The sequence below is a fragment of the Cyprinodon tularosa genome, unplaced genomic scaffold, assembly GCF_016077235.1.
Source record: "Cyprinodon tularosa strain WSP-4 unplaced genomic scaffold, ASM1607723v1 ctg913, whole genome shotgun sequence".
Lineage (NCBI taxonomy): Eukaryota > Metazoa > Chordata > Actinopteri > Cyprinodontiformes > Cyprinodontidae > Cyprinodon > Cyprinodon tularosa.
The window spans coordinates 21,488-33,525 of record NW_024039689.1 but is presented as its reverse complement, the minus strand read 5'-3'; the positions used below and the strand labels follow the sequence as shown (position 1 = coordinate 33,525).

The 12,038-nt window shown below is 43.8% G+C and overlaps 1 protein-coding gene across 1 annotated transcript in view; it reads left to right on the top strand.

Moving 5' to 3' along the window:
* The window catches only part of stxbp4 (syntaxin binding protein 4), an 89,764-nt gene that overhangs the window by 58,913 nt on the left and 18,813 nt on the right, over positions 1-12,038 (top strand). Inside the window, exons 6-13 of the mRNA XM_038274413.1 lie at positions 15-100; positions 1,449-1,596; positions 3,768-3,900; positions 6,319-6,425; positions 6,506-6,719; positions 6,821-6,902; positions 8,782-8,861; positions 11,341-11,437. Of these exons, the coding sequence (XP_038130341.1) occupies positions 15-100; positions 1,449-1,596; positions 3,768-3,900; positions 6,319-6,425; positions 6,506-6,719; positions 6,821-6,902; positions 8,782-8,861; positions 11,341-11,437 (947 nt within the window). The remainder of the gene's footprint in view (positions 1-14; positions 101-1,448; positions 1,597-3,767; positions 3,901-6,318; positions 6,426-6,505; positions 6,720-6,820; positions 6,903-8,781; positions 8,862-11,340; positions 11,438-12,038) is intronic.

Genomic DNA, 12,038 nt, shown 5'->3' with positions numbered 1-12,038 from the left:
TGCGTGTCCCTCAGGAGGGAGTTCGCTGAGCTGATGGAGAAATACGGCTCCAATAACGTCACGGCGTCAGGAAGAATCTCTCCAACACAGCTGTCCACTGGTAAGTCCCGCTTCTCTGAGCCGCCACAGCTCACAACCAAGATCTAAAGGTTGCTGGAAGGTGACGGCTTCAGCAAACATCATGACATTAAATACATTCAGAGAAAACTTGTTTTTATTTCAAAGCCACCTGTGAACAGGGGCGGATTTAGGAAATGTGGGGCCCTAGGCAGAGACAGGCAGGGGCCCCTCTGAACTGAGAAGACAATACATAAAACAGCCCCATTCTCCAGATGTAGAAATGTTAATAGAATAGACATCCATTATCTGTTCTAGGTTGTGTCCCTCTCTTCTTGTCCCTTTTCTTCTTGTTTTCCTCTCTATGTTTTGTACTCAGCTGACTTTTCATGCTGTCTCTAAAGGAATCATGAATGTCTCATGAATCATGACAGCAGACAAGATAGAGGAGAGCAGGAGGCGGGGTTACCAATCTACTCGCTCTGGAGAGCAGAGTTCGCTGCTTTTAGATGTTGTCTCCAAAGTCTCCAGTAGCAGAAAAAAGTCTCTAGATTTGGCGCTAGGAGCTTTTTAGAAATCAAAGTGCTAGAGGGGTCTGAAAAGTGGCTAAATATAGCGACTAAAGCGCTAAGTTGGCAACACTGCTCTTTGCATGGTTTGTTTTCAAATGGTTTGCTGCTGTCTGTTTGGACCTTTCTGAACATGTGCAGCAAATGGACTGATCCAATATGGTGGACACTGAAGGGGGGGGCTGAGACACACTTAATATTATCAGCGTTCTGATGGCATTTTAGCCAAAAACGTCATTAATGTGCACAAATAAGGAATAGTTGTATTAACCATACATGGAAACAGAGTTTTATGGGCCCCCCAGGAACTTGGGGCCCTAGTGGTAAATCCCCCCCCCCCCCCTTCACCCACAAATTCGATGGATTATGTGAAACTTCCACCTGCTGTCCAGAAACAGGTATCAGACCTCATGGATGCAAAGCCTGGAGATTCTGTTGGAATATTTAAGATTCTTCTGCCAATCTTCATCCAGAGCTCGGGATCATGATCCTCCCTCTGGACAAACTTTTGCACCTGAATGTCATGCAGACAGAAAATGCAACCTAGACAGCAGGAGGTTGCTGCTCCTCTGAGGGCAACTAGTTGGAAATGACTGTCAACATGTTGCTTCCTTTAAAAACTGCAGAAATAATCTACAGTAGATCTCCTGGTTCACTCATGGCTGTTCTTCTTCCGTCTTGTTTCTTTCCCCCATCTGAATTTTAAAGTTTGTTCTTAGAATCTCCTGTCCTCACTCGCTGTAGAACTAGATTCAATAGATGTGTTTTCTCCACTTCACAACCTGTTGCTCCTGACTTTCTTCTTCTCTTGTTTCTCTTCAGGGAAGCTGACCGACACGGCCTCCTCCTCCTCTTCCTCGCGGTCAGAGAGCCCCCAGCTGCTCAGTCCTAAAGAAGGGATCACCGCCTACAGCCACGCTCCACATTATGCCCCCGCCTACGCCGTGCACATGCCCACACACGCCTTCAGGTAGGTGGAGTGAAAACCCTTTCTGGGTTGATTACTGCTGGCTGAAGATGCTTTCTGTTTGTCACTCTGCATGCCAGCACGTCTGCCCTCTGGTGGCGGATCTGGGCATGAATTATTGCCTCATCTTATGCCAGCAGAGGAATCAAAGTACAAACACTTTGTTAGCTTAAGTAGAAGTGTCGGCTCTCTATAATTCACTGGAGTCATTACTTTTTTGACAACTTTTTCCTTCTACCCCTACATTTAAAAATAGACTCTTTAGTTTAGTTTCATTTAAGCTCATTTTCATTCTGGTCTGTGGGTGTTTAAAAAGAATAAAAACCATCAAAATAATAAGTTTTATCCAGACAATTAATTTCTTTGTGGTTGGACTCGGTGCTGCCCCAACCTGTTACTCACCACAAACCAAAATAAATCGTTTTTCCAGATGATGATGCATTATAAAACTATGAAAATTAAGTCTAAGGAATTTATCATCCAGAATGGTAGAAAAATGTTCCTTTAATAGGGAGGAGCAGTAAAGCTTCTGGCATTAACAGTTTTTACTGCATTACTTTTTTTTTTTTCCATCAATATTTTTATTATTTTCAACCATTATACATACTGTATAAACAAATACAAGAACCATACCAAAAAAAAACAAAAAACAAACAAACAAATACCCTCTCAGATACACATCTGCATTTGAATACTTTTACACTTTTTTCAGCAAAAGACACAAACTGGTAACAAAGGCTCCGATATCAGCCAGATTTCCAAGCTGGTGTTACTTAATTGTCCTCGTCGTCTTCAGATAAGTCCATACCTTCCACAAAAGTCATAAAGGGTCCCCATATATTTTCAAATAGGTCACCTTTTCCTTTTAGGAGATGGGTTATACGTTCCAGGGGTAAAGTTGTCAACATTTGTCTGACCCAGTGCCTGATAGTTGGTGTTGCCGATTTCTTCCAGAAAAGTGCAATTAGACGTTTAGATTGTAACAGACATATATCGATCAATAACTGTTCACATTTGGTATATTTAATATTTTTGGGATATAAACCCAGAATGAAAAAACAGGATTCAGAGGAATTTCTTTTGAAACTAGTTGTTCTATAGTTTCTTTTACTTCTCTCCAAAAAATCCTAATTGCCCTGCATTCCCAGAAGCAATGAAACAATGTACCCTTTTCGTCAGAGCATTTTGTGCATGTATCTGGCATATTAAAATTATACCTGTTTAATTTAACTGGTGTAACATAAACTCGCATTAACCACTTATACTGTAGAAGCCTTAAGCGTGAACTAATTGTTTGTTTATGGGCCTTAGTGCAGACAGACTGCCATTCCTCCGCTGACAAATTTATCCCTAAATCCTCCTTCCATGCATCTAATTTTAGAACTGAATTTTCTAATGAAATTGAACTTATTAATTTATAAAATTCTGAAATTGCACCTTTGCTTGAGCTATCTTTGCAGGCCATTTCTTCTAAATTGGATTTTGGTGGTTGGGTTATATCATTACTTTGTTTTGTCCTGATATAACTTCTAAGTTGAAGATATTTAAAAAAGTATTTTCTATGTATGTTAAATTTTTGCCTGAGTTCTTCAAATGACATCATATAAATTGAACCTGCTGGATACAAATCCTGGACTTTGGCTATTCCATTAAGAGCCCACTGCATTACTTTTACTTTTCAAAATGGTACTTTTAGACTTTTACTGAAGTAAAAAGCTGAAGCTGATCCTCTAACTTCTACAAAAGTGTTTTTAAACAGCTGGATTTATACTGCAGGAATAAACATTAATACTGTTGACATCACTGCCTATAAGCATGAGGAGCCAAATAGGTCTAAAACTGCAGAAATCATTTCTTTATTCTGAAAATAAAGTTTTAATTTGGGCTCTGGGAAAATACTGAAGAGTTTTAGGGCAACGTTTTAAAGAAACAAGTTAAATTTTATCCATCAAGGATCAAAATCCTCCATTTATTCTCACCCCTGAGTGTGGATTCATTTAGCGGCCTAAAAATCGGTCCAAGTGTCTCCGAGCTGCATGGAAGCTGCAGCCAAACTAAAAATAGAGAAAAGCATCTTCAGCAGTTTAGAAGCAGCGGATGGATGAAGATTAAGCTGACTTGGAGCTCACGGTTTAATCTCTGTCATCCCGCCGTCTCTTCCTCTCTTCCCACAGCGACAGCGTCATTCAGTTGATATGTGTTGCCAAGGGAACAGGCCTGGGACTCATGGTCAAGGGTGGAGCCAACAGACCCGAAGGACCAATGGTGTTCATTCAGGAAATAGTGCCTGGAGGAGACTGCCACAAGGTCAGAGGCTGCTCGCCGCTGGAGGAGGAGGAGGAGGAGGAGGAGGAGGAGGAGGAGGAGGAGGAGGAGGAGGAGGAGGAGGAGGAGGAGGAGGAGGAGGAGGAGGAGGAGGAGGAGGAGGAGGAGGAGGAGGAGGAGGAGCAGGAGGAGGAGGAGGAGGAGGAGGAGGAGGAGGAGGAGGAGGAGGAGGAGGAGGAGGAGGAGGCGCAGGAGGAGGAGGAGGCGCAGGAGGAGGAGGAGGAGGAGGCGCAGGAGGAGGAGGAGGAGCAGGAGGAGGAGGAGGAGGAGGAGGAGGAGGAGGAGGAGGAGGAGGAGGAGGAGGAGGAGGAGGAGGAGGAGGAGGAGGAGGAGGAGGAGGAGCAGGAGGAGGAGGAGGAGGAGGAGGAGGAGGAGGAGGAGGAGGAGGAGGAGGAGGAGGAGGAGGAGGAGGAGGAGGAGGAGGAGGAGGAGATTGTGTTTAATGTCTGAAATATTTACACAGTGACTAAAAGTTTTCACGCCTATTGAAGTAGTTGATTGGGAACAGGTTTATTTTTGGTCCATTTTACTCTGACAGGTTCCTGAAATCCAGCCTGCCGTTATTTTATGCTTTATCATCCATCCAGCTGCTCTCTGAAGGCTCCAGAGGTTAGAAACAGCATTAAACAAACAGCTAGAGAACAACTGGAACCTCTGGGCTGAGTTAAAGCTCGACCAGAGAGTTTAAGACGGTCAATTCAGTTCTATGCAGTTTATTTCTATAGCTCCAATTCCCATCATGTCATCTCAGGTCACTTTCCAGTTCACCAGATCATCCAGTCAGATTGATTCAAAGTTTTCTATCTAAGGAAAACCAGCTGATTGCATCGACTCATTGACTCTTCAGCAATCCCTCACACTAAGCATGCTTGTAGCGACAGTGGAGAGGAAAAACTCCCTTTGAACAGGAAGAAACCTCCAGCAGAACCAGGCTCAGTGTGAGCGGCCATCTGCTGAGGCCCACTGGGGTTCAAGGAGACAGAAGCAGACATAGAAAAAGAAGCATAGATACAAAAGGCAACTGTCAACCAGCTCCACAGGCGGCCCCGTCCAGGAAACACACAGCCAGGCAGACGAGCTCCGAGCCAGCTTCCATGTCAGAGGATGAAGAGAGCACATCCAGTTAGTCACAGTCAGAGAAACAGGACTACACTGGAAAACAGGCCAAGCTCCAACATCTAGAAACAAAGGTGTTGATGGCAGCAGCACAGCTGATACTTCTCTCCAGGATGGAGTCACAGCCAAACAGGAACAGGTCCTGGGAAAAAAAACATCCTTCTATCTGGAAATATCTGCTTTAATGTGACCCGATGTATAACAGTCCCTGTGGACGGACCAGGTAATACAGTAATGTGCAGAAATTCCTAAAGAGGTACAAATTTTAACTGATTTTACTCAAAAATAGTTCAAATCAACTCAAATAACTATGATTATTATTCCTGTTTCTGATCCAATTCAGGCCTTTTTTTAATGCTGACATGAAGCAGCTCCTCGTGGTTAAACTCTGCAGCAGCTTCATGATAAACATCAAAGAAACAGAAGAAAAGTAAAACCAAAGATCAGCTAAATGTAACATAGGTAACATCAAAGTAACAAAGTGACGGTTTTACAAGGTTTACGACTTTAAATTCTTTTTTTTTTCGGGGTGGGGGTGGTCAGGTATCCCTCCTGATGAGTAGGATTGGATATTTCCTTTTTTAAGGCACCATACGCTTCAGTGTGTAGACCCCCAGGTACAGCAGACATGAAACGGTCCTTCCCAGTCCAACGCCAGCCAAACCGCAGCCCACTTCCCTCCAACTTCCAGCCGCTGCAGCGACCCCCTCCTGCACATTGTTTTACTCTGACTCCCCCCTTTCACTGAATTACAGAGTCTGACCAGGAGATGACGTTAAAAACCTGGAACTTAACCCTATTTCTGACATTTTGAATTGAAAAATCTTCCTGGATGGAAGAGAAACGTCTTCAGACTTGGAAACAAAGTCCAGAGGATTTTCCCTGCTGGGGTCACCAGGGCTGCTGGTGCTAAACTCCAGCTGTTTATGGGCGAGAGGCGGGGTCCACTTGGACAGGTCGCCAGTCCATCGCAGGACATCAATAAAGTTCAATTATTAATAATATTAATATTTAAACGGTGCAGCCAGCTCTGGGCAACAAGCAGGATTTTCACCACTTCAGATGTTCTCTCTAGTCGCCTTTGAATAACGAGAAGAATCTTTGAAGAACCAAATGTTTTCTGTGACGGTTAGAGACTGGTTACGATTGTGTTCATTCTGTTACTGCAGCTTGTTCATAAATATTATTATTCCTCTGATGAGCAGATCTCAGACGGATTGCTGGGACTGGTCCTGGTGGCCTGGTCCCCAGCAGCGCCTCATCATTCCTGGGTTTCTGTTGCAGGACGGCCGGCTGCAGGTGGGAGACCAGCTGGTGTCCATCAACAAGGAGTCTCTGATCGGAGTGACGTACGAGGAGGTCCGGAGCATCCTGAACCGCACCAAGCTCAGGTGCGATGCAAACCGAACCAGACGGACTGACAGGCGATTCGGTCTGATCTTAACGGGGAAAACTTCCTGGTGTGTTTCAGACCAGATCCGACGGTAGAGATCGCCTTCATCCGGCGGCGGTCGTCGTCCAGCTCTAGCAGCGGTTCCCACAGTCCTGTCTGTCTGCAGGGCTTTGGAGCCGGGCCCCAGGCTAAGGCCCCTGGGCCGGGGGCTCCGCAGCCAGCTGTGCTCACAAAGATCACTTCCAGCAGGAACCCCCCCTGTGAGACGCTGCCGCCGGTCAACGTCACGCAGGTCAGAGGCTGCATGTTCAGGACCAGACCTGCTGATTTCACTGACAGGAAACATTTCAAACATTTCCAGATGTTTCTTCATGACGACTTGTTTGCTTCCAGGTGCGAGTTTCTCCGGTGCGACCCGAGCAGCCAGGCGTCTCCTCAGTAGCGTCGAGCGACTCCAGCGGCGACCCGAACCCCGGTGAGTTTCAGTTCATACTGAGAAATCATTGCCTGTTGGTAGTACGGGGTTGAGGTGAAGCCACCAGCCGCCATATTGGTACTCCCTAGTTAGACCGGTCGCAATATAAACAATCTGTGTGCTACAGCATCGGACAACAATGATGTTCTCATTTTCAGGGACTTAAGACTTTTAAAATAAAGATAAATTCATCAGTTTGACAGAGACTGGCTGCTTCATAGCATCAGAAGATTAACTTTAACTTAGAATAAAAAAATAAGTCCATCACATTGAATAGTCATTATGAAGTCAATGAAGTCAATAAATCATCTAATATAACATATTATACAATAAAATGAATGTGTTACTGAAGCAGAATAATACAGACGAGCCAAAGGTGATAAATTAATGATGTACATGTACTAGACATGTTACGGTAATTACATCTTATATGTAACATTTTACATTATGTCATTACGTCGAATGTTGAGTTTTTTTCCCCGTTAATATAACATGCAATATATTTCAGCACATTACTTTTTCAAATGAGAAAAACAGCATCATCCACTGAATAAAGAATCCCTACATTAACATTTCACAGTGAATTACTTTCTATTTCCTCTATTTTCTAACGTTAGACCCAATGTCACCGTCTAACTCAGTCAATGTCTTCCAGTCAGTCTCAGATAGCCAGACTAATGTTAGTCTACAGACTAAACTACAGGATCCATCAGATATAGATGGATTTATTGCTTAGTTCATCCACTGACTGGGAAATTACCAGTGGAACGTCTTCCTGCAGACAGAAAACTGCTGGTTTTAGCAGCCAGATGCTGAACAGGGAGGCGTTTTACTGCATGTCTCCGTGGGAGTACCAATATGGCGGACGGTGGCTTCACTCTTTTCGGCCAATCAGCAATAGAGTAAATAGAGATCAGTGGTTATAGGCAGCAGCAGAACAGGAAGTAACAATTAGAGAAATTTCAAATTAAAAGTTTTCATTTCTAGCTTAGAGTGAAAATCTACTAAACTTTGAAAGATGAATAATTCTATAGGTTCCCATCCAGGTTACCTAGGTTACCTCACCACCTCGTGAAATTAATTAAAATTTAGACTTAAACATAAAGATATGAATTTTAACAAATTTATTTCCCGTTTTTCTTCCACACATATTGACAACTCTGTGAATCTGTGGCAGCAGAGGGGGAGGAGCTTCTTCAAAAAGGTTATAAAGCCTCTGAAATAAAACGGGTGTATTTCTTCAGCTAAAAGCATCTTTCCAGCTTTTTTTGTTGCTTAGGAACCAAAAAGCTGCAGAAATGAATAAAAACCTGCAGAAGCAACTTCCCCCTCTGCTCCATTCGTCTTTTCTCTCGCCGAACGCTGAGATTCGCTGAGTGACGCGTGTCTCTTCATCACACCAACCATCAAAGCAGATGGTTGAATGAGGAGGGAGGAAGTGATGCGGGCGGGAGGTCTGGGCTGTGATTGGCCTCAGAGGCGTGAAGCTCCATCCAGTCTCTGTGTGAGAGGAATCCTGAGGTCTCCCTCCATATGTTCAAACATCGACGTCACGACCGAAGACGCTCCCAGTAAAACCAGCTCACTATGCTGGAAAATATGCATTTTATGATTTCATGTACTTTATTTTAGTTTTCCTTCTCCGTTAAGATACCCTGTGAGTCACTGATGATCATATTTGTGGATGGGATGTAATTTATGTTGCAGCAGTAATTAAAGCTCAGCAGAACAAACATATTAACAGCTTTTCAGAGCGACGTGAGGAATCAGTGGAATAAGAATATTTTACTGCTGGATTTTAAATCTGATTTGAACTCCCAATAAAAGTGCAAAAAGAATGAAAGTTTGAGCGTAACAGAGATTTAAACCTGTGTTTCAGATTGTGGGAGCAGTCAGCCTCCTCAGAGGAAATGTTCGCTCAGTTCCAGCTGCCGCTTCAAACTGGAGAGACTGGAGCAGGTCAGTGGGCGGTCGCTGCCGGGTTCATACATGCAGGTTTGCAAAAGAAGAATTATGGATACAATTCCTGCAGAAAGGAGAGACAGTTGAACCCCAGACTCAAACAAACTGTCTCCCACTGGACCTCCTCTGCAGAGCATTTATTAACAGAACATGATGCATGGTTACAGACAGAGTATTGTTCTGACAGAACAATTGATCAGTTCATAAAGACAGAATGACACGGCAGGATGGTCTCCTGACTGGATCATGACACAGGAGCGCAGCATCAAATGTTTTATAAGCACACATTAATTTTATAATCATCATTGAATAATCCTAACAGTCGCTCTTCCTCTTCCTCACTGCCAGCTGCTTCCAGACTGACCTGATCACAGAAACCTCTGGACTCAAAGAGTCCCGACTGATTTACAGTCTCAGCAGGCAGAGCTGGTGAACGCAGCTCAGTTCAAACGTTTAATCTAAACTTTATCTCCTGGGAAACGATTAAATAAAAAGTTTGATCCAAAGAAACATTTTCATTGGTCAGAGACCCAGACCACCACCACCACCTAAAGTGAAATGTAAAATAACTGGTTATAAAATAAAAATTTATTTTACTTCATCTATTAATTTAAGAATTTAACTCATTGGCATTCTATGCTTTAGTATGTTGCTTGCAAGTTAGTGAAAATCAAAATAAAATCACAATCTAAACCTGTATTTATAAAACTGGAGCTCCTCTGAGTGACTCCATTATAATCACATTTAAACTGGATGAATTGGGAACAAAATACTGAACAAAAATCAGAGTCAGACTGTTTTAACTTTTCATCGTAGCTCAGTGTGAAAAGCAGCTGATCCCAGGCTGTTCTCTACATCCAGTCTGTTCCTCTGCTTGGTCCAAAAAAAGACGTTTGAAGACGTTTCTCTTCCATCCAGGAAGATTTTTCAATCCAAAATGTCAGAAATAGCGTTGAGTTCCTGTCATGATGGGTCTCTGAGTTTAAACCCACATGCAGAACACCACAGGAAACGGGGTAAAAGTTTAACAGTTTATTGAGAGAAGCACACAAGAGTTATTAATGAGCAGGTTCTGGTACTGGTCCGGGACTGGAATCACAGAGTAATCTGCAGAGATGAATAGTTTGGTTAGCCAGGCAGCGGTGATGCCTTGTCAGGGGTTCGATTCTGGTTTACCTTGATGAGGTTCAGACTGATCGATGGAGAGAGGGAACCGGTTGGGTCCAGAGACTGTGGATTCAGCATAGAGCTCAGCAGCAGCAGCAGCGTCTAGCTTCAGGCTCACGAGGTTCAGACCTTGAGTTGACTTCCTAGTCCTCCCTTGAGGACTAGCTGGGGAATTCAGACTGAATGTCTTTAGGTTTGGCTTCCTTGGGCAGGCAGGCAGGTTTCCAAGCAAAGCTCCTCCAGAGCTACAGACTTCAGTCGGGCTTTCCTGTGAGCAGAGAAGACAGAGGCTGGTTAGAATCTAGTTACTCTCTAGAGCAGACAGAGATTCTCGAAGTTAACAGAGGCTCAGGTTCCGCTAACCAAAACTGGTCAACACTCCGGCGCCGAAGACAGGTCTGGCTGCTGCTTATGTAGGAGGTCTCCTGATGGGCTGATGATCCTCAGGTGTGCTGGAGGCTCCAGCCCAGGAGACCCACAGCGCTCTCTGCTGGAGACAGGTGGCAGATCTCCAGATCCCAACAGTTCCAGGTTTTATCCAGCAGCCCAACAAAGCCTGGTTTTAGTTTAGAAAACATGCAAATAGAGAAGGATGAACGGGTCCCCCCCTTTGGAATGGGGGTCGTTTGGCTTCTTTGTTAGCCTGCAATGCCCCATACCTGTCTATGTCTCTGAAAGGGGGGTCGTTAGAGAGAATAGTTGGCCTGGATGAATAGGTGAGGTCTTCTGTTCTCCTGTAAAGCTGTCCGTCTGTTTAAGGTTGGACTTCTTTGTCCAAAATGTGAACATTCTGGTCCTCCAAAGAATGTCCTTTGTCCATCAGGAGTAGATGGACGGCAGTCTTGTCCAGAGGAGGGCGCTCTTCTCTGTTGGGCCATGCATCTGTGGAGTACCCCCGACTGAGAATCACTGCTTCAGGAGGCAGAAGGAGACTCCTAATCTTCATCCTTCAGCATCATCAGTGTCAGGATTAGATAAACGTTCTAAAAACGCAGGTTGATTAAAGCTCTAAAAGCATGCAGCAGTTTTTATGGACGAGGAGAAAAACATTTAATGATGAAAACGTGATAAAAACTTCCTAATGGCTGAAATCTGGTTGTGAACGTGACTTTAACAGCGTTCACTGCTAACCGCTTCATGAATCCAGAGCAAACTGGGATTAAATGCTGGGAATGGACTAGAACTGTTCAGGCTGTGACCTCTGAACACGTGAGGAGAAACGCATCAGCGCAGCTCCCGGTCGATGACTCGGACCCCCCCCCCCCCCCGGCTGCCTCTATTGATCCGTCCGTGTGTGTTTGTGTGGCAGGCTCTGGACCTGATCGGTCTGAAGCCCACAGAGGCTCAGCGACAGACGCTGAGGTCCAGACTACGCGCCGATCCGACGGGAACCGTGGCCTTCACAGGTATGACGTCTGCTCCCATCATGCTTCACTTCTCTGACATGGAGGAAACTCTAACACTGATTTTCTTTCCTGATTAAGTTTCTTTTTCCAAGTAAATTATCTAAATTTTTCTGATCATCAACAATATTTAGGTTGTTTTTAGTGATGAATTCAGTGTTTCTCACATTATATTACCTCCATCTTTTCTGTCACACTGCAAAAACAATCTAGAAATAAGTAAAGATTTCTTAAATTAAGTGTAATTAGCCTTAATTTGAGTAGGTGAGTCAGTGGATTTGCCAATGGAATAATATTTTTACTCTTAAAATAAGATAATTAGATAAAATGCACTTGAAATAAGACATTGCAATTGTTTTTTCTTAATTTAAATCAAAATTGTTTTGTTCCATTGGCAAAGTGTCTCACTTACCATCCAAGAAAAAATGACTTATTAAGGTTTACATTTTTTGCAGTGCAGTGTCTCTAGAAGCCGGCCTAAACAGATTTCACTTTTCCAAACTTAAGATTAGGAAAGATCATTAAAACCAAAAGTCTTAAAACTCCAGCAGACGTCCTGCTCCATCTGCTCTGATCATTTGTGGATGATATTGTATTGATTCCT